Source organism: Artemia franciscana, chromosome 14, assembly GCF_032884065.1.
Source record: "Artemia franciscana chromosome 14, ASM3288406v1, whole genome shotgun sequence".
Taxonomy (NCBI): Eukaryota; Metazoa; Arthropoda; class Branchiopoda; order Anostraca; family Artemiidae; genus Artemia; species Artemia franciscana.
The window spans coordinates 4582114-4605618 of record NC_088876.1 but is presented as its reverse complement, the minus strand read 5'-3'; the positions used below and the strand labels follow the sequence as shown (position 1 = coordinate 4605618).

General features: G+C 35.6%; 1 protein-coding gene across 5 annotated transcripts in view; it reads right to left on the bottom strand.

Moving 5' to 3' along the window:
• Positions 1–23505, bottom strand: part of LOC136035209 (zinc finger protein ZFP2-like) — a 227318-nt gene that overhangs the window by 111578 nt on the left and 92235 nt on the right. For 4 of the 5 annotated variants that reach the window (XM_065716816.1, XM_065716819.1, XM_065716817.1 and 1 more), the window contains exon 5: positions 12928–20445. In XM_065716816.1, the coding sequence (XP_065572888.1) occupies positions 19061–20445 (1385 nt within the window). In that variant the 3' untranslated portion in view covers positions 12928–19060. Of the gene's footprint in view, positions 1–12927; positions 20446–23505 lie in introns of those variants that run through there. The other variant, XR_010619361.1, reaches the window with a different exon arrangement.

The window sequence follows — 23505 nt, the reverse complement described above, 5'->3', positions numbered from 1 at the left end:
CTGGTCCCTGATATGCCTGCCAAATTTCATCGTCCTAGCCTACCTGGAAGTGCCTAAAGTAGCAAAACCGGGAATGACAGAACGACAGACCAACAGAATTTGCAATTGCTATATGTCACTTGGTTAATATCAATTGCCATAAAAACATTACAGAATACATAAGAAAACAATGCATACGCAACATGCATACGATCCTGGGACTATATGTACACTCTTCCATCTGGTGGGGGAGGGATATACCAAGCAGTCAAAAAGTAAATATGGCCCGTTCCGTCCCTCGGGGTTCAAAAGGAGATTTATTTTTCAAGCGATAACAAGGAAAAATTACTATTTGGCAAAGACATTACTTGACTAAATTCAACAAGAGCTAAGAGTTCATATGGCACTTGTGACGAGGTAAGAAGAGCTAAGAGCCAAGAGCTCATATGGTATGAGCTCTAAAAAAATTCTAAGAATCAATAGATTGATTTAAAAGGAAAATCAGACGCTTAATGCCGGTCAGGGTTTAAAATAAGAGCTCTGAGTCACGTTGTCCTTCTAAATATCAGAAATCATTAAGATCCGATCCCCCACTCGTAGATTATAAATACCTCGTTTTTTAATTCTCCTTTCCCTTTAGCCCCCCAGATGGTCGAATCTGGAAATACGATTTTATCGAGTCAATTTATGCAGCTCCCTGACACGCCTACCAATTTTCATCGTCCTAGCACGTCCAGAAGCACCAAAATCGCCATATCACTGAACCTTCCCCCCCCCCCCCTCAACTCACCCAAAGAGAGCGTATCCAGTACAGTTATGTCAATCACGTATCAAGGAGATTTGCTTATTCTATCCACCAAGCTTTATCCCGATTCCTCCACTCAAAGTGTTTTCCAAGGTTTCCCCCTCCAACTCCCCCCAATGTCAAAATCTGGTCGGGATTTGAAATTAGAGCTCTGAAAAATGAATCCCTTCTAAATATCTAATTTCATTAAGATCCGATCACCTATTCGTAACATAAAATACCCCAATTTTCCCGCTTTCCAAGAATTCCAGTTTCCCCCTCCAACTCCCCCCAATGTCACGGGATCTGTTCGGAATTTAAAATCAGAGCTTTGAAGCACAAGATCCTTCTAAGTATCCAATTTCATTAAGATCTGGTCACCTTTTCGTAAGTTACAAACACCTCATTTTTCCAAATTACACCCCACCCCCAACTCCACTAAAGAGAGCAGATCTGGTCCGGTTATGTCAGCCACGTATCTTAGACAGGTTTTTATTCCTCCCATCCAGATCTATGCTCCTGATCATCCAATCACTAAGTATTTTCTAAGATTTCCGCCCCCCCCCCAACTGCCCCCATGACGCTGAATCCGGTTGATATTTAAAATAAGAGATCTGAGTTACGAGATCCTTCTAAATAAGAAGTTTCATAAAGATTCGATTACTCCTTCATAAGTTAAAATATGCCATTTTTTCTAATTTTTGAGATTTAACACACACCCCCCCTATAGAGCGGATCCGTTCCAATTATGTAAATCACGTATCTAAGACTTCTGCTAATTTTTCTCACCAAGTTTCATCCCGATCCCTTCAATCTAAGCGTTTTCCATGATTTTAGGTTCCCGCCAAACTCCCCCCAATGTCACCAGATTCGGAGGGAATTTAAAATACGAGCTTTGAGACACAATATCCTTCTAAATATCAAATTTCATTGAGATCTGACAAACCATCCGTAATTTAAAAATACTTCATTTTTTCTTAACTTTTCAGAATTGGCCCCCCTACTACCCCAAAGAGAGCAAATCCGTTCTGGTTATGTCAATCATGTATCTGGGACTTGTGCTTATTTGTCCCCCCAAGTTCCATCCTGACTCCACTCAGTGTTTTCCAAGATTTTAGGTTTCCCCTCCCAACTCCCCCCCCCAATGTCACCAGATCCAGTCAGGATTTAAAATAACAGCTCTGAGACACAATATCTTTCCAGACATCAAATTTCATTAAGATCTGGTCAACCGTTTTTAAGTTAAAAATACTTCATTTTTTCCGAATTAACGGGCCCCCACTCCCCCAGATTGTTATATCGGGAAAATTACTATTTCTAATTAAATTTGGTGTGGTCCCTGATATGCCTGCCAAATTTCATCGTCCTAGCTTACCTGGAAGTGCCTAAAGTAGCAAAACCGGGAATGACAGAATGACAGACCAACAGAATTTGCAATTGCTATATGTCACTTGGTTAATATCAATTGCCATAAAAACATTACAGAATACATAAGAAAACAATGCATACGCAACAAACAAACATAAATTAAGTAGTGCAGCCAGCTTTTACTACGGCTGTCAGCAATGAGTTTTATGCTAACTATATTTGTGTACTGTAAACATTTTCGGTTGGATGATTGTGAGTTTAATAAGCTTGGATTCTTCGCAGTTAACATTAAAGTGCATAGCCCCCCTTCCATTTCCTCAAAACCCCGTACCTATCATAGGAGACAAAATCTCACAGTTGAACTAAGTACTATTCCAACAACCATGTCCATCACTTCATGTGGTTTCACAATGATGTCATAGCAAGTCAAAAAGTAGCTCCTTTAAATTACCATTGTTGGAACATTATTTAGGCAAAATGCAACCAACCTCATAGAACAAAAAGGAAAATAGCTTTTTTTTACGATGGCAGAAATGATAAGTCCTCTTATATTTTTTCGTCGAAATTTAGGCAATGGAAAATCATAGAGAGCTGTTCTAGGACTCATAAAAAAAATATTGTTTTGTGTCTAGAAAGTACAACATTACACACTAAAAGTGCAATTTGGGTGACATTTTTGGAATGTAAAGGTTGGGTCAGACAGATGGATATCATAAAGAGCTAATGATATGGTCATTTGTAAACCAAATTATATATTTAATTGCTATTTATAAATTTGAATTTGAAAGGCAATCATAAAATGACATATGGCACCAAAAACGCGTGCTTTGTTTTTTCTTTTCATGTTTGTAAATTAAAACAACACAAAATGATATTTTCTGGATTATTAATTTGCTCGTTCTTGGCAACAGTTCTTGGCAGCATTTTGATAGACACATTATATTCAATAAAACTAACAAGAGATGCAAATCAGATGGGAAAAATGAACACCTAAAGTTTGAAAACTACCCTCCCTTTTTTATTTTATGAAAAAAAAAAAATCTATAAAAATAACACGAAGCTTATTTTTGTGTAAATCAGGGTATGGGAGGTACACCCTTCCAAAGAGGAGGAGGGGAATGAATATTGTTTTTGTCTAAAATTCCCTTTACCAAGCAAAGCTTGGTCTACTAGTCCTGCATATTAAAACTGATGACAATAGATAAAGAGTAGCCTATGGATTGGTACCACATATTTGTGAGCATAAAATTTCTAATTTGTGAAAAAACATACATATAATATTCTGATTCACTGCTTCATATTTGTAGCAGATATTTTGTACAACATACTGATGCAGAGCTGGGTAAAAAAAATATTTCGAAAAGTAAAAATAGCAAGAAGTTGACATGGTATTTTACATAATGACTGTTCTACATTTATGGGTTAGTAAACGAATCCAAAATGCAACGAACAAGACGTAATTAACACTCACTAGGAGTTTCAATTACAAATAAGAGGATTTTGAGCTATATTAGAGTTTTGATTTAAGTATTTGAAGTAAACAAATTAAAAACAATTAAATGATTTCTAAAGCTGATCCCTTCTCCCTACTAACTTCTATGACTAAGGTACAACCAACTTGACCTATATAGCTACAGTACGAATATTATTATGATCAAACAAATCAAACAGTTTGTTCAGAAACAAATCAAACAGTTTTGGTAACAAAATGTAGTAAAGAGCGACCCGGTTCAATAGTAAATTTGATAAGATTTTATGATGATTTCTATAAGTTTAATCAAATTTAGTCTTACCCATCAAAAGTTATAAGCCTGGTAAAATTTACCTTATTTTGGAAAAAAGGAGGAAACAGCTCCTAGAATTCATATGATCTTAACGAAAATCACACTATCGCATTCAGCGTATCAGAGAACTCTGCTTTGGAAGTTCAAGCTCCTATCTACAAAAATTTAGAGTTTTGTATTTTTAGCCAGAAGACTGATCATGGGTGTTTATTGGTTTTCTTTTTTTCCAGGGGTGTTTATATCAACCCAGTGTTGCTAGAGTGTAGTGAAAGGGCTCATTCCAACAGAAACTAAAAGTTCTAGTGTTCTTTTTAAGTGACCAAAAAAAATGGAGGGCACCTAGGGCCCCTCCGACACTTATTTTTTTCTCAGAGTCAATGGACCAAAATTTTAAGATAGTCATTTCGATTAGCATAGTCCGAAAACTTAATAACAATGTCTTTGGGGACAACTTACTCCCCCAAAGTCCAAGGGGGAGGGGCTGCATGTTACAAAATTTGACCAGCATTTAAGTTTAGAAATGGTTATTGGTACAGACGTTTTCAGGGGAATTTTTTTTTGTTTGAAGAGGGTGGCTGAGGGGAGGGGGTCAAGTGGGAGGATCTATCCATGGAGGATTTTGTCATGGGGAATATAATTCCCACAAAGGGGGTACAGAATATTCTAGCACTATTAAAAACAAACAATGAAAAAATAAATGTGGAAAAGTTTTTAAAAATAAAAATAAGAAGCAGAATTAAAACTTACAGAAATTATTATGCATATGTGGGGTTCATCTCCTCCTAAATAGCTTGCTCATTGTGTTAAAGTATTTTCAGTAATTTCAACTATTTATTCTTTGGCAGTTGTGATTCAGGGGTCATTCTTAAAGAATTGGGATGAGATTGAAGGTTTAATGAAAAGAGCAAGCTTTTAAAAAGGGGGCAAACCCCCTCATATACGTAATATAAATATACAAATTTAGAACTTTGTTATGTAGGTTAATTCGTAGGTTAAGCATAACATTCAAAAAATCTTCATAAGAAATTAGAAGTTCTAGTTCCCATTTTAAGTAACAAAAAATTGGAAGGCAACTAGGCCTCCCCACTTTTTTTCTCAAAATCTCCTGATCAAAACTAGGAGAAAACTATTTAGCCAAAAAAAAATATATAGAAATTGAATTTTAATTATTCATCTTGTGACAGCTGAAATCGAAAACTATTAATTTAAAAACATTTAGAAATTAAATGATAAAAACAGTTTTTTAACCGAAAGTAAAGAGCAACATTAAAACTTAAAACAAACAGAAATTACTCCATATATTAAAGGCGCTTTCCCTCCTCAACGCCCTGCTCGTTATGCTAAAGTTTTTTAACTGTTTTCAAAAGTAAAGTTGAGGGAAAGAGTCAAAATCTAGTACAAAGAACGGGACATTGAGGAGGGACAAGCCCCTTTAATATACAGAGTAATTTCTGTTTGTTTTGAGTTTTAATTTTTCTCCTTACTTTCAGTTAAAGGACTTTTTTTCCATTTAATATTATTATAAAAAGGATTAAGTCTTATTATCTTTTTGGTGATTTCTTTTCATATTTTCAATGATTTCTTGTTTTTCAGTGATCCCATGTCTGTCCTGTTTGCAGATATACAAGGTGTATTCATATCAATTTTAAATGTTGTAAAAATAGGTAATCTCAAATTCTGCAGATAGATTTTAGGAAGTAAAAGACTATTACCTATCAGGGGAAACAATTTTACTTAAACAAACACGGCAAAACAGGAAGTATAGCATATTTCACAATTTTGCCATTGACTATCCAACCTATTTACTTGATGATAAGGTTTTTAAGGCCTTTTATTTTTTCCATTATTTTCTATTAAGAACAAGGATGGATTAACTAAAAATAAAATAAAAAATATGTGCTCAAAGTAAAAAACAAAGTTGAAATTTAAAATGAGCAACAGTTTTTATGTTAGTCAATAGATTTTTCTGCAAATTACTTGGAGGGGGGAGGCCACCCCCCCATGAAACAACTGGCAAACGCCCTCACTTTTGAAAAAAAATCAGGAGAGTGAGAGAGAATATCTCCACTACTTGAAAGAAATGATACTATTTGTGGTAATTTTTATTAGTTTCAACTTTGACTTGATTATTCATTTTAGTTTAAAATCATTTAAGGATTCTTCTATTCAATTTCTACTACTAAACAAACACTACAGTACCAAGCTACCTGAGGCAAATATACCTAAGAATGCCCCTTCTTAATCTCAACATATTAGAAGCCTTCCTCTTAACAACCTCCCTGGGAGTTCCAAATTCAATTAAATCCTTTCTTAAAAACCACTTCCCATTTGAGGACAAATGGGGTTACTTTTCGTTTTGGTCCTAAACAGTTGACTGACAAATATAGCCTTTGGTAGTCTGTCATCTTTCAGTCACAGAACCTGTTATAGCAATCTCAAGCTTTTATTCACTATAGCCCTTGAAATCAGGGCTAAACCACATTTTCCATTAAGCTAGTTGTTTGAAATACAATCAGTGAGACAGGTATATGACTTTATTATGACTTAATTTGGCTATTTATTTATCTTTGAAAAAATTGTGGTTTAGGTAACCAGTATTTAATATAGATCATGGCAAAAGCATTAGGCTGTAATGATAATTTTGATTTCCCCTATATTTTATTTGTGACATTAAAAAACCTTTTAACTTAGTTTCTTCTGTTTGTGGAAGCAAAAAGATACAAAGAAATTGCATTCTCTTCTTACTGTGGGAAAAGTTAGACCCATATTGGCATGCCTGAGGATTTGTTCCTATTCCCTTTTGAGACTTTCTTTACTCTGATTTATATTTATATGCATTTTTACTTTCCTGTGAAAGAGAAAAGAAAATTAATTTATGAAAGAACTTATTTTGCAAACCAAATTATCACTATATATTCAAAACATACCTTTGTTATGGCTATCCCTTTTCTGGGAGTCAGAGGGGAATGCAGAAAAACTTTACAAAATACCAAGAAGTAGTTGATATTCTAGAATTAATTCCAAATTGTATGTTCCAGCTTCTCTTGTTAAGATTTCTTCTCTTGTCAAAATATTAACCTCTGCTCTGTGAAATTCATTATAATTAGTGGGTTTTATGAACGTTTATTTAACCCTCAAAAGCATAAAGTTAAACAATAAACATTAAAGACTTACATAAGCAGTTTATATGCATTAAGTGAAGCTTGAAGCCTCATGTGCATACTCAATTTTGAACCACTGGATATGTGCCCCTAATTTCTGAGATAAAGCCATTTCTCCTTGTTAATTGTGTTTTAAGCAATTCAGTGGTACCCTTAGTAACATTCTAACAGGACAACCATAGTGCTAACCAATGATCATAATAGCCTATTTGTCCTGCTGGGCTACAATGAAATAATATTATTCTGGATTTTTGTATTTCTGATATATTATTGATAGACATTTGATGACCATGTTGATCTATACTGTTTTTACTGAATAAAAGCAAGTGGCATGAAATAATAATTTCCCAAATTTACAAGAGACTAGGAACACTTATCAGTGTTTGAAAGTGCCTGAATTGACAAATAAAAAGTGCTTAATCTGAATAATCATAACACTGTGTTTACCTGTTGATGTCTAGATGCTACCCGTGCCCACAAAGTTACAATCTTATTTGCGCATGAGCACTGGGTCTCTGAATCACGTTTGATTTCGATTTTGAACGGTTCGATTGGCACGAACCACGATTTTGAATTTGAGAAAATCCCTAATCTCTACCGAATTCAAAATTTCTTTGGATGATGGCACAACAGTATTGTGTAGCAAAGGGTAATAGAGACTAGCATAATTAGTTTATAGACATTAAGTGAACCGTGAAGCCTTCATTCAGTGAGCCACAACAGAGGTCGTTTTAAATTTGTGCTTTTTTATTTGTGCGTGACATACCACTGAATATTTGGCTATTTTTCCAAGAGTTATGGCTGGTAACAAACGGGCGCGTTCTAGCCCAGTAAAAGGACAAGTCAAATGTTCGTCTTGTGCAATTAATTTTAGTGAGGAATCAAGCGCTATGAATTGTGATTGTTGGTGATGTATCGAATGTCTTGAGCTCTAAGAACCAGAATACATCTTACTAACAAAATTGACTTGTTGTAAGGGTTGTCAATGGAAATATCCAATGTGCAAGGGGAATATCCAATTTAGCAATGTTAATGCCTCCAAGATTGTACGAGATGTTGATGCGTCTATTAAGAACTCTCTTAGTGGTTTTGAGAATGCAGTAATGACTCTAGATGTTAAGATTAAGGAGGAAGTTAAGGACTCTTTTGATAGCTTTAAAGAGGAACTTAAAGCGGAAATTGACACTGAGTTTAAGGCAATAGAAGAAAGGATTCATACTCTTCAGCAATCCTCAGGAATGGCAAAGGATAATGACGCCTTAAAAGATTTAGTGTCTGCCAAAGTAGCTACATTGAAAGAAGCTTTAGATTAACAGTTCAAAAATCGCGTAAAGGCAATCATTGCCGAGGATCGTGAAAGACAAAAAAGAAAACTTAATATAGTGATCTTCGGAGTTCCTCAAGAAAATGATGATGACCGATTTGTATGTGATTATTTTTCTAACGATTATGGAATCCTTGATGTTACTGTCCTGAATGTTCACAGACTAGGAAACGTAACAACCGCGCCAGGACCCAGTAGTCAACGTCCCATCCCAATTACCTTCTCTGTGGCAAGTTTCAAACTAAAGAAATTAACCCTTCAGAAATCTTTCGAAAGAAAGGGTGCCATTCAATTTAGAAATGAGGTGTCAAAGCATGATCGCGAAAAAAGACAAAGATTGTATGAAGAACTGCATAAAAGAAAATTGAATGGCGAAGTGGACATAGTAATCAGAGGAAATAAGATTGTGTCAAAAAACTACCAGACCCTTGCGACGCTTCAGTCACCGTCGCAAGAGAATGTCATGGAATCATAGATATATCTGGTACCCCTTTAACACTTGTAAATAGTTCTATAAGTAGTGTTTACGTTTGTGATAGTACTAGTGAAGTTGGCTCTACGAAATATATAGAAACTGAATCGTATGTTAGTGCTAGATTTGATACCAAAAATTATGAACCCATATCGGATACCATTTCTTTTAAATCATGTGATTCTGGATCAAGCGAAGCTAATGACGACAATACTATTATTGAAGGACTTGTGGTGCTATATAACAATGTAAACTGTATTACCACAAAGATGAATGAAATTAAGCCGGTGATCAATCAAGGAGGCATGAAGCAAGTGTTTTAGCCTTTACTGGGGTGAAACCTAAACATACTGCATTTGCTCTTACTGATACACAAATTCAAGTGCCTGGATTTGAGCTACTCACCAATCTGTCAAAGCCAAATGGTAGAAGGATAGCCGTGTCCGTCAGATCTCCGCTCCAGGTAAGAGCTCTTGCAATAAATTCAGATTAGGAACCTTGGGTTGAGCAAATATGGATAACGATTCTGCAGCGAAGTCTCCCTGTGGTCAAAAGCTGTTTTTATAGAAGTCCTAGCTCCCTTTTTCAGACATGTTCCCTTCTAGCAAATGTATATTCTATTAATAATGTCATGATGCAATATTATAAGAATGTTCTTATTGTTGGAGATTTTAATTTACCGGAATTACAGTGGATTGATGGGTTTACTGTTGCAGAAGGAGTTGAAAACTCAAATTTCCCACTTCTGGAGTACCTTCATGAACATTCGCTATACCGAGCAATTGATTTTCCGACCAGGTATAGAAGTGGGCAGAACCCAACCCTAATAGACCTTTTGTTTATTAATGACCATGAGACCTTATTAGTGTCGACTCAGAACCACCATTTGGAGCGAGTGACCATGTTTAAATTACTTGTAAGCTTAAGTTGTACCCACAAAAGGATAATTAGATTGAGCATGTGTATACAAATTACAACCAGGTCAGACAAGAGCTGGCACATCAGGATTGGTCATTCATTGATGATTAGAATGTGGAGGAGGCTTGAAATGAAAAGGGTTTTAATTAAAGCAACAGAAAAACATACAGTAATATCCTGGAAAAGAAGACCTAAAACCCTACCATTTATTACTCGTGATGCCAAGCAAGCTGTACGTAAAAACAAAAGTATTGGAGCAAATGTAAAAGTAACCTCTCCGAAGAAAACTATGAGAAATTTAAACAAACTCGGAATAAAGTTAGGTATCTCACGAGAAAGGTTACGACAGAATATGAAGAGGGATTGGCATTGGATTCAAAATCTAATCCTAAGAGATTTTGAAAGTATGCTTCAGCTCGGAATCCGGGGAGACACTCAGTTACGGAACTACTTGTGAATGGCAATATAGTTAGTACCCCAAATGATATAGCAGTTGAATTAAATACACAATTTAAGTCAGTCTTCACACCTCCAGAAGATGCCCCCTTACCACAGGAATCAGAACATTCTATTGAGGAGCCTATGCAAAAGATAACTGTGGTGGCCTTTGGTGTGGAGAGGCGTCTGAACCTGCTTAATCCTAACAAATCAGTTGGCCCTGGTGAAGTTCACACATGACTATTGAAAGAATCTCATGCAGAAATAGCCCTTCCCCTTTCGAATATGTTTCAGAAGTCTCTTGATACTAAGCAGATTCCTCAAGACTGACGGAATGCTGACGTTATACCTGTACACAAAGAGGGGAGCCACAACAGCGTTTCCAATGATCGATCAGTTAGTCTTACATCTGTAGCTGGGAAAATCTTAGAAGGAATCGTGAATACTCACATTGTCGAACACCTGACCACCAATTAGCTGCTCAATGTTAGTCAGCATGGTTTTAGACATGGACGCTCGGTTGAAACTAATTTGATTGATGCGTATGATTATGTTAATGAGCATCTAAATCAAAACATCCCTGTCAACTTGGTTCTATTGGAATTTGCGAAAGCCTTCGATAAAGTATGTCACCGTCGACTAAGGACCAAGTTATTTGCAATTGGAATAAATAATGAAATCGTATAGTGGGTGCTCCAGTTTCTTTCCGGGAGAAAGCAAAGGGTGAAAATATTTGGAAAAAAATAGACAGGTATTCTTTTCAGAAAAGGTTGAAGTATTAAGTGGAGTGCCCCAGGGAACCATCTTGGGACCAACTTTATTCAACATTTATATTAATGATGCACCAACTACAGTCAAAAATAAAACAAGTCTTTATACTGATGGCTCCAAACTCACTGGAGCTGTCGATACACCCGATAAGAGAGCCTCTATGCAGAATGACCTGTGGATACTTTCCCATTGGGCAACTTTGTGGAGGCTTGAATTCAATGTAAATAAATGTCAAACAATACACTTTAAAAAGAAAAATGTGAAATGCCCTTATCATGTGTTAGGGACGGATGGATAGAGACAGACTATTATTTCGTCTGAAGCGGAGAGACTTGGGGGTCATAGTCGATAAAAAATTTAAAATTTGCTATACACACACTAAGAGCTGTAGCCAAAGCACTCCAAACCCAGGGCATTATAAAAAGAACAATCACTAGTAGGTAACCTAAGGAAATGAATAAATTATATAAGGCATTGGTCAGGCCTAATTTGGAGTTTGGTATGTGTGTTGCTAGCCCCCTCAGCAAAGGTGACCAGCAGAAATTAGAAACAGTTCAGACACGAGCTACTAAAGCAATTGAGGGATGCAAATACTTAAACTATTAATCCTGTCTGAAGAGGTTGAAACTCCTCACTCTTGTCTACAGACGTAAAAGGGTTGATATTATTATGACGCATAAGCTCCTGAATTATAACTCTCCATTAAAAAGGCTATTTCAACTTAACCAGTCTGCCAGAACTAGGGGGCATAGTCGGAAACTATATCAGAAGAGAGGTGCCACTAAACTACGCAATAACTTCTTCACTTACATAATAGCAAATTTGTGGAATTGTCTCACCGGAAAAGCAGTCACTAGCCCAGTACTACTGCCTTTAAAAGAGCCGTTGATAGAGAAAGGTCATCAAAGCCGTATCGGACTGAGTGGGATGCCGTTGAGACGTTCAACCATCGTCATCATTAACCAGCGATTCTATAGGATTTAATGCTTATTTCGCTGGACAATGCGATTTAAGGTAAGACACCTTATTCTTCTGCAACGAAATTACAGACATCTAAAAAAATCAAATACACAAAATATACTGCTATTGAAGTTCATATGGCCCTTATTCATATGACAAATCAACTAGTCCCCCCCCCCAAAAAAAAACAACATTCAGAGTCTTCAGACTCAAAATAAAGCTAAATTGATGGTTGCATAGCATATAAATTTATTATATCTGAGAATTTCCCTTTAATCCAAGACCAAACATTTCCTGTTAATGCCAATCGATATCTCTTGATGAGCTGATCAAAGTATAATATAATAGATCAAGGTTTATTCATACAAAAATTTGTTAATGCAAACCATCATTTAAAATTTCAATAGGTTGTCAACTTAAGAATTGTGGTCCACATTAAGAAACAATTCTTTTTCAACTTTTAAGACAAGGGATACATATGTAACAATTTGTTGTTAATCCTCTGTCATCGTTGCAGTATTTTGTTTGTATCATTTTCAGGTTGGTGTACCTACTATTCTGTATACCAACTTCAAAGAGATTTGAGGGAACAAAAAATTCAGTTTAAAAAAAAAAACGAAAAAAGGGCCTGCAAGAAAGAATAAATCGCTAGAAAACAATCACCTTGTTCATAAGGGAGTTGGAAAATGGGATGTAGTTCTTACCAAAACGGCCAACTTGCTTCAAAATTAAAAATTATTTTCTTGAAATCAGAATAATCAACAGATTAAAATCTTAATTTAGAAATATATAAACATTACAGTTTTAATCTATAATCTCCAGCTTTTTGAAAGCAATATTTACTTTTTGAAAATCTTCTCACTTGAGAGCAAATCAAGTTTAGTAAACACCAACACTTTCAAATAAAATCAAACAAATATACAAGCCGAAGATTACCATAAATTTCTTGAATTAAATTGTACTTGCCCTTGTTTTGTTTCTTAAAAAAAAAAATTAAAATATAACTCGTTTTCTATTAGAATATAGTTTTTTTTCTAATAACAAGAGCCAAGAGCTCATATGGCACTTGTGACAAGGTTGTAAGAGCCAAGAGCTTCTTCTCACCAAGTTTCATTACAATCTCTCCACTTTAAACATTTTCCAAGATTTCAGGTTTCCCTTTCCAACTCCCCTCAATGTCACCAGATCTTGTCAATGTTTAAAATAAGCACTCTGAGACACAATATCCTTCTATATATCAAATTTCATTAAGATCTAATTACCTGTTTCTAAGTTGAAAATACCTAAATAATTTCTAATTTTTACAAATTAACCGTCCTCCACTCTCCCCCCTCAGATGGTCGAAGTAAGAAAACTACTATTTCTAATTTAATCTGGTCTGGTCCCTGAAATGTGTACTGAATTTTTATTTTCCTAGCTTATTTGGAAGTGCCCAAACTACCAAAACCAGGACCGACAGACCAACTGACAGAAATTACAATCACTATCTGCCACTTGGTAAAATACCAAGTGCCGTAAAAAGACATCAAGTGGTATGTTTACTTTATTCATAAAGTGATCTATTTAAACTGCTCAATATTTACTAATAAATGCTATATGTAGATGATTCTAGAGGTATGTTTAGCCTATGTCTTTGCTATTTGGATTAGGCCCAAGACTTTTTCTAACTACCTTTGCCAGAGTTTCACTTTGGAGCAAAACTTTAGGGCCCAATGTGATGTCTTGCACTATGCCAATGATGGAAAAATGTCACTGAGAAAATCTTCAGTGGTCAGTAAATCTAGAAATTCGCTCTTTCCTTCTAGACAGGGGCAATCCTAAGCAGATACTGCAAGTTCCCTTAATCTATAATTTTACAACCCAGTCTAGTGAAATATTCCCTCATCAACTAGGCTAAAAAGGCAAAGTTAGCATAGGCTGATACGACTTGGCAAGTTAGTTTGGTCTATACTTGACAATGTTATAAGGGCAAAATTCTCAAAAGTAGGTATAATCTTTAAGCAAGAGTGGCAAAGGCTAGACCTATTTTTTTTGCTTATATCAAACAACAAATTAAAATATCAGTTGAAAATTTGGTAAAATTCTAGTTAATTGACTTCTAGCTATCTCAGAAAGGGTTCAGGCAGAAAGAAAATGAAACTTTCAGGAATGAATCTACAGACTAAAGTATGTCCCGGGAAGGTTTTTGAAGCAGCCACCTTTACAACTTCTTCCCCTAGAGGGCCCTGACCTTTGATGACCTTTAAAAACCCATGTGTTATAAAAGTGAAACCTTGCAAAATAGATCTTCTGCTTAACTGAAATACAACAAAATTGTTTTCAGTTTCATAACTTTACTCAATTCTATTTTATAAGCTTTTAAAGATATACAAATACACTTCCTAAATTTTTAAAAAAAACATTGATATGGCTCAAAATTCTACTCAAATAACCGGAATTGCATGTTCAGAACTAAAGGCAGTTCCTCAGCAGCTCCCAAAAGGCCAGCCTCTCAGTCTCCTAATATATATTCACAAGAATCATATTCGATAGAACTTGGAAGATTTGAGACTTTGAAAACTGAGCCCGCGCGAATTTTTTTACGAGGTTTTATAAATTCCGCAAAATTTCACACGTTCTAATTATAAGATTGTGATACAGTAATAAAAATATTTCCTAAACAATCAAGCGCTAGAAAATGTAACCAATCAAACATAAACTGACACTTATAAGAAATAAATAGGCCAGCAAGCGACATAATACGGACTTTTGTATAAGCTGATTCAACTGAAAACCGAGAATCACATCCAATAAAAATACGAATAACAGAATTTTGAAAATTACTTGATAGTTTAAGGTGAACAGCAAATGTACTTGACCAAACCAAACAACAATAAAAGTAAGGATAGACAAGTATAACATAAGTTTCAAATCAAAGAAGCAACCTTCTTAAGGAGCATTTTATTGTGAATCAAAATAAACTTTAGATTAATAAAAATATGCTTTCACAGATGTGATAGTTTTAATGGTATCCTTTGTAGGACCTGCTACTGATTTTATATGTGCTCTGGCGTATCTCAAAAAATTACGGCTATGGACATAATCTACTAAGTAGGGGAAGCAAAAAAAAAAACAACTGAAAATTTAAAACCCAATAGCAACTAACGCTACCTATTATAACTGCAAGGAATTTAGTTTTATGCACTACACAGGATTTAATTATCGTGGCTGACTTTATCCACCTTTGTAGGCTGTCTAGCTCAATGATACCATTATAGATGTAGGCAACAACAATCTCTATGAAATTCTTCATTTTAAAATATCCAAAACCAAATGCTCTGAATAATAGAGAATGAATTTCAACTGAGAATGAAAGATTTAAAGTACGTCAAAACCTTCATTCATCCGCTGATATAATAGAATATACAGAACCTAAATACAATCAAATTTTCCAATATTTTCTCTCTTGTTTACTTTATATCGGGAATATTACATATCGTTTCTAAGTACAACATAACAGCCAACTATAAAGCAAAAAAAAAAAAAATCATATGTATGACTCCTTAATTTTGGTTCATAACAAAACATTCTGCCAAAAAAACACAATGAATAGAGAAAAATATTTTTCATTTTAACTAGGCGGTGTTCATTGCACCAGCATAATCATAACAATGTTGGAATCTATTAAAACAGTTCCATTTCACAGTAAAGAAGCGATTTAATTTAGGAATGTTTTAGCTAGGGTCAAAATAAACCCTTAATTATGATTCTGATTCATTGAGACCCTTACTCAATGAACCAAAATTCACCTTGTTTGAATCTGTCAAAATTTTGACAGGCAGATCAATAGCGGAGCTAATTGATCTGCCTGTCACGATCAGGGAGTTTAACTATGTTTCAACCATTTTTCCAATCAGGTCTCTTTGAATCGAGGGATTAAACAGAGAAACATCCAAGAGTTCATTGAACTGGAAATTGGAAGTTGTAGAGCTTTGTGAAAAGTAAAGAGATATTGGAGAATAACACGTACTATATACTTCTCAATAATGATTAATATTAAAGAAAAAAACGTTCAAGCATAATTGAAGGTTCAATAGCAACAACTTTAGAGACGACTCCCCCACAGCCTCAAAAAAGGGTTGTAAAACGTTTAATCCCCTCTTCCAAAACTCAAATACAAATTGAAAGGATAAGTTGGGAATAGTTTTACTATTGGTTTTATCTCTTTCTCGTATATTTTTCATAGCTTTTATAGATATTTGGATTTTGCAGCTTAAAATATTTCTAATTATCTTCCAAGCCCAAATTTGACAGCAAATGTTTCGTTTTAAAATAAAGTATTAAAAATAATCTACAATTAAATGTTATATAATTTCACTTTGGATCCAGGGCTCATTAAGATAATGATTAATCATGTTCAAAACGTAGTTGATTAACATATCTATTTCTAATGACTATTCATATATAATGATTAAATTTGACGATAAATATAGTCATAACGTTTAAGTTGACGATATAAGTTCGTTTTCCATAGTAGGAACCATCTCCAGATGGGTTGAAATCTTCCTGAGTCAAAGCCCTGCTATAATTATAAATAAGTTTCAAATTAAAATTACATTCTTATTTCACATATGACAACCATAAAAAGCAAAATCTTTTTTTTTTTTAACAACAGAGTAACAAACTAACTTGAATTTTTCACTCCAAAGATTACACAAAGGATAATATATATAAACAATAAATAGATTTGACAGAACCACAAGAAAGATGGAGATTAATTGAGAAGGACAAGAGGAAAACCGGATCAAGGAATAAAAACTACTGTCCTATTGAATATCCTATGTCGCTATATACGACATAAACAAAAATATCCTTATTTCGCTATGTACGACATAAAGAAGAGCTAAGAACTAATATGACGCTTGTGACGAGGTCGAAAGAGCCAAGAACTTATATGGCATGAGCTCAAGCAATATTCTAAGAAACAAAAGATTGATTTAAAATGAAAGTCAGAGGCTTAATGCCAGTTGGGATTTAAAATAAGAGCTCTGAGGCAAGAGATCCTTCTAAATATCAAAATTCATCATGATCCTATCACCTACTCGTAAGTTAAAATATCTCATTTTTTCTGAATTTTCCTCTCCCTTCAGCCCCCCAGATTGTCGAATCGGGGAAAACGACTTTATAAAGTCAATTTATGCAGGTCTCTGACACGCCTATCAGTTTTCATCGTCCTAGAACGTCCAGAAGCACCAACCTCACCAAAGCAATGGACCCACCTAACTCACCCAAGGAGAGCAGTTCTGGTCCCGTTACGTCAATCACATACCTAGGAATTCTGCTTATTCTTCCAATCAAGTTTCATCCTGATCTCTCCACTCTAAGCGTTTTCCAAGATTTCTCTTTTCTCCCTCAAACCTCATAAGTCCCCAGATCTGATTTTCAAAGATACGATCACCTATTCGTAAAATAAACATGCCTCAATTTTCCAACGTCTTGCAAAATTTCCTGTTTTCTCCTCCAGCCCCCCCCCCCAATATCACCGTATCTAGTGGGGATTTAAAATAAGAGCTATGAAGCATAAGGTCCTTTTAAATATCAAATTTCACAAAGATCTGATCATCCATTCGTAAGTTACAAATACTTCATTTTTTCTACTTTTTCCGAATTACCCTCCCCCCGACTCCTCCAAAGAGAACAGATCAGTTTCAGTTATAGCAGTCACGTATCTTGGACTTATGATTATTCTTCCCACTGAGTTTCATCCTGATCTCTCCACTATAAGCGTTTTCCAAGATTCCCCCCCCCCCAATGCTGCTGGACCCGGTCGGGATTTAAAACCAGGGATTTGAGTTAGGAGATATTTCTAAATATGAAATTCCATTAAAATCCGATCACTCCTTCGTAAGTTAAAAATGCCTCATTTTTTCTAATTTTTCTGTATTAACCCCCCCTCCCTAACCTCCCTAAAGAGAGCGGATCCGTTCTAATTATGTCAATCATGCATCTAGAAATTGTGCTTATTTTCCCACCAAGTTTCATCCCAATCCCTCCACTTTTATGCGTTTTCAGATATTTTAGGTTTCCCCCACCTACTCCCACCAATGTAACTTTATACAGTCGGGATTTAAAATAAGAGCTTTGAGACAAAATATCCTTCTAAATATCGAATTCCATTAAGATCCGATCACCTGTTCGAAAGTTAAAAATTCCTAATATTTCTAAATTTTCCGAACTACCCCCCCCCCCCAATGATCTCATAGAGGAAAAGACTATTTCTAATTGAATCTGATCTGGTTTCTGATCAGCCTACTAAATTTCATCGTCCTAGCTTATCTGGAAGGGCCTAAACTAGCAAAAACGGGACAAACCTACTGAATTTGCGATCGCTATATGTCACTTTGGTAGATACCAAGTGCCATAAAAAGTGGATTTTGATCCTAACGGATAAATATGCCATGAAAACTATATTGAAAACAGCAGATACTTGCACACATTTTATATCTTAAGCCCCAGCCATATAACACACCTCAAATTTACTTTTTCTTTTCACGTGTATGAAATACTTGATTGGCATTCTAGCACTTGTGAAATTCCTTTCAACAAATGCCCCGTTTTAAGGCAAATGCCCCGTTTTAAGGATCTCTCACCCGTATGTAGTTTTTATGCATGTTAAAATTGACCGCTTAATAAAAGCATTTTTTTTACACACATCACACTTATACGGTTTTTCACCTGCTTGTTTTCTCTGGTATTCAATCAAATTGCCGGATTCATAAAAACCTTTGTTACGTGTATCACATTTAAACGGTTTTTAACCGTGTAATTCTGATCCTGTAGTAATTCTGAGATTGAGAAAAGCATTTCTTACACACATCATATTTAAACGGTCTATCACCTGTATGCAATCTTTTGTGCAATTTAAAATGGCTTGATTGAGAAAAGCCTTGTTACACAAGTCACATTTAAACGGTTTTTTAACTATATGCACTCTGGTGCTTAATCAAATCGCCTGAATGATAAAAGCCTATGAATGGCTTTTCACCTGTGTGTTCTCTGGTGTGTAATCAAATTACCCTTTAAAGAAAATCATTTGTTACATATGTCAAATTTAAATGGCTTTTAACCTGTATGGAGTCTTTGGTGCACATTCAAATAACTTGATTTAGAAAAGCCTTTGTTACATACGTCACATTTAAACGGTTTTTCACCTGTGTGCGATCTTTGGTGCATATTCAAATGGCTTGATTGAGAAAAGCCTTTGTCACATACGTCACATTTAAACGGTTTTTCACCTATGTGCAATCTTTGGTGCACATTTAAATTGCTTGATTGAGAAAAGGCTTTGTTACATACGTCACATTTAAACGGCTTTTCACCTGTGTGTGATCTTTGGTGCATATTCAAATTGCTTGATTGAGAAAAGCCTTTGTCACATACGTCACATTTAAATGGCTTTTCACCAGTATGCAATCTCTGGTGCCCGATCAAAGTGCTTGAACGAGAAAAGCCTTTGTTACATACGCCACACTTAAACAGTTTTTCACCTGTGTGTGTTCTCTGATGTGCAACCAAAGTGCCTTTTACAGAAAAACATTTGTTACATATGTCACATTTAAATGGCTTTTCACCAGTATGCAATCTCTGGTGCAAAACCAAACTGCTTGAATAAGAAAAACTTTTTTTACATACGTCACATTTAAATGGCTTTTCACCAGTATGCCCCCTCTGGTGCCCAATCAAACTTTTAGGGTGAGAAAAGCTTTTGTTACATACGTCACATTTAAACGGCTTATCACCTGTACGGACTCTCCGATGCCAAATCAAACTGCTTGAATGAGAAAAGCCTTTGCTACAAACGTTACATTTAAACGGTTTTTCACCCGTATGCAATCTTTGGTGCACATTCAAATAGCTTGGGTGAGAAAAGCCTTTGCTACAAACGTCACATTTAAACGGTTTTTCACCTCCGTGTGTTTTCTGGTGTTTATACAAATTGCTTGAAAAAGAAAAGCATTTCTTACATACGTCACATTTAAACGGTTTTTCACCCGTATGCAATCTTTGGTGCACATTCAAATAGCTTGAGGAAGAAAAGCCTTTGCTACAAACGTCACATTTAAACGGTTTTTCACCCATATGCAATCTTTGGTGCACATTCAAATAGCTTGGGTGAGAAAAGCCTTTGCTACAAATGTCACATTTAAACGGCTTTTCACCTCTGTGTGTTTTCTGGTGATTATACAAATTGCTTGAAAAAGAAAAGCATTTCTTACAAACATCACATTTAAACGGTTGGGAAAGTTTTTCACAGCCAGTGTCAAAATGAAGATTCAGCATCAAAAATGATTTCTCTGTTTTCCCACAGGAATCACAACGCCAGATCCCAGCAGTTAATTCTTCTATACACTTCTCTGTCAACCTTTTCACCGAAACAATTAGTTTTGGGCCTAAGAGTTCTGGTTGACTTGTACCATCAGAAGTGCTCAGAGTAGAACTCATCATCTCTAAAGTAAGAAAAAAATAAATTAAAGGTAACATAAAACTTATAAATAACAAGAGCTAAGAGCTCATATGGCACTTGCGGCGAGGTCGAAAGAGCCAAGAGCTCATATGGTATGAACTTTAGCAAAATTCTAAGAATCAATAGATTGCTTTACAAGGAAAATGAGAGGCTTAATTCCGGTCGGGATTTAAAATAAAAGCTCTGAGTCACGAAATTCTGAGTTATCAAAATTCATTAAGATCTGATCACAAACTCGTTAAAAACACCTCAATTTTTCTAATTTTTCCCCTCCCTTCAGACCCCCAGATGGTTGAATCGGGGAAAACGACTTTATCAAGTCAATTTGTGCAGCTCCCTGACACGCCTACCAATTTTCATCGTCCTAGCACGTCCAAAAGCACCAAACTCGCCAAAGCACTGAACCCCACCACTTAACTCCACCAAAGAGAGCGGATCCAGTCCGGTTACTTCAATCACATATATACGAAATTTACAAGCGTTTTCCAAGATTTCCGGCTTCCCCCTCCAACTCCCCACACTGTCAAAAGATCTGGTTGGGATTTGAAATAAAAGCTCTGAGACATGAGTTCCTTCTAAATATCAAATTTCATTAAGATCTGGTCACCCGTTCGTAAGTAAAAAATACCTGAATTTTTCTGATTTTTCCAAATTAACAACCCCCAGCTCTCTCAAAGAGAACGCATCCGTACCAATTATGTCAATCTCGTATCTAAAACTTCCAAGATTTCCGGTTTCCTAGATTTCTGTTTCCCCCCTCCAACAATCTTTGTCCCCAGATCCGATTCGAATTGAAAATGGAGCATCTGAGACAAAATTCTTACTATACACCAAGTTTCATTAAGATACGATCGCTCATTCGTACGATATCTCGATTTTCACGTTTTCAAAGAATTTCGGAATTACTCCCCCTCCCTCCAACTCCACCAAAGAAAGCGGATCCGGTCAATAGCATCAATGTCTGAAAGCTGCTTGATTTTTCGCTGGCACTGATTGGCTTTTGGAGCATGCCAGAATCATCAAAAACAATGCATGATAGGAGCAAAGTTCATATTTAAGTGAAGATTGTTTGTCCTTATTCAGTCTTTTGGATACTGTGAAAAGCGTCTTTGCAGTCCCTGTGCTGCCCTGAAATACATGACTCTGTGTTGGTTGCTTGTGTCATACAAAACATCCATCAGTTCTTGCATCAGAAAATTTATGTGAGCATAAGCTGGACGTCCCAAAACCTACTGAAGTCTCCGTAATTTCTTCATTCCTCTACCTCTATTCAATCTGGTTTCTGTTTTCAGACTGATCATCAATCCTTGTTCTATGACCAAATCTGTAGATACACCAGCTCAAAATATATATGATCTTTTCACAACATGCAAGCCTTTTCGAAAGTCTGGAAAAGTGTTGGGGTTATATGTTCAAGTCTGTTCATCTGCAGTAGGTAAAGTCTTGCCGACTTCGTGTAGTTGTTATGACCACCAGCTGCAAGGTAAGAGAGAATTTCGGAAACTGTTTGCAAATGAAGTTTCCAATAACCTATATGCTTAGCTATGAAGAAATTTAGAAGAATAGCAACCATGTCCATGAACTCCATCCATAGTATTCCCATTCAAGTCTCTTGACTTCACTCTGATTTAAGAGTTGATAGAAAAGCTTGTCCATGCAACACTTTCTCATATAAGATCTTTTGATTTCAATAAGCTCAATTGTATTCAATGTAATTTCTGTATTCAATTCAAGTTCTATACCTGAATCCTCATATACAATTTTTTTTCAGAATCCAGTAAAGTACCACGTCTACAATGGTATGGGCTTATAGGACTCAAGAAATAGCCTTATTACTTAGAAGATGAGGAAGATGAAGAACTGTACTGGAATCATACATTAATTGAAAGATTTCTTTCAGTCCAGATCCTAATGGCACCAACAAAACTCATCAGGGACTGATTGCATTGTTCCACTTCAACCTGGCCAAGGTTTTTCGAGATGCCATGATGTAAGCCAAAGACAGTGCAAGTTTGAAGTCTTATCTTTCTTTAATCATGGATGAAGAAGATCATAATACATTATTGAAAGAACAGAATGATTTGACTTTCTCTGGAAAATTAAGTTTCTTCCAGTTGTGTTTATTTCCTCACTGTTAACCTCCTGCCTAAGCATACTTTTTAAGGCGACTTCAGCCCTGGGGTTACAGCAACAATTCCACCCATGCCATGAAAGGTAGATCAACATTGTCCACCACATGTTGAAACAGACTATCAGAAGTAATTCTTTGCAGTTTGATTCCATAATAAATGGCAGTGTTTTCTCTCAAACCTCAAAATAGGAGGGGCAAAACTTCAGCAAATTCAATGTATCAATCAAAAATTTGGAAGATTTTTGACCATATGCAGATACACAGTCATGGTTAAATGTAACTAAAATTAACTAGATGCGAAAATTGATCACAAAGTGTTCTGATTGTTTACCTGTGAGTCCAAGCAAATTCAGTTCCCCCTTTTTACCTACAAGTCTAGTTGACATTGTCCATCATGAGTCCTTAGTTCCATCATCATTCCTTAGTTCTATGGTTATCGATTTTAGTTCTAGGATGGATGATAGACAAAATCCAACAAAAAGTGAAAATGACATCATTTTTTATACAATCCTGAAAAAGACTTATGCCTCTCACTCAGTATGATATGTAAGATACAAGAACACAGCTTTTCCCGAGCATTTTGGCATAAAAAGTGTAAATTTTCTCTCATAGATCTGACTTCATGGAACGTACTGCGCTTGTGTGTGTGTGGGGGGGGGGGACAACTCAGGGATGGTAAAAGCACAGAACTTAGCCCATATTAATAATATATGCACCATATTTTTTTTCACCAACTTTTTAGAAGTACAACTTTTTTTAAGTCATAATTTTAGTAGAAGACAGAAAAATCAATTTAAACTCAACTAATTTTACATATTGAAAAAAAAATTCCAGTTTCAATGATGCCAAAATCAAAATTGTTGCTATTTGTTTGAGGTAACCCTTAAAATTAGATTGACTGTACTAAATGGC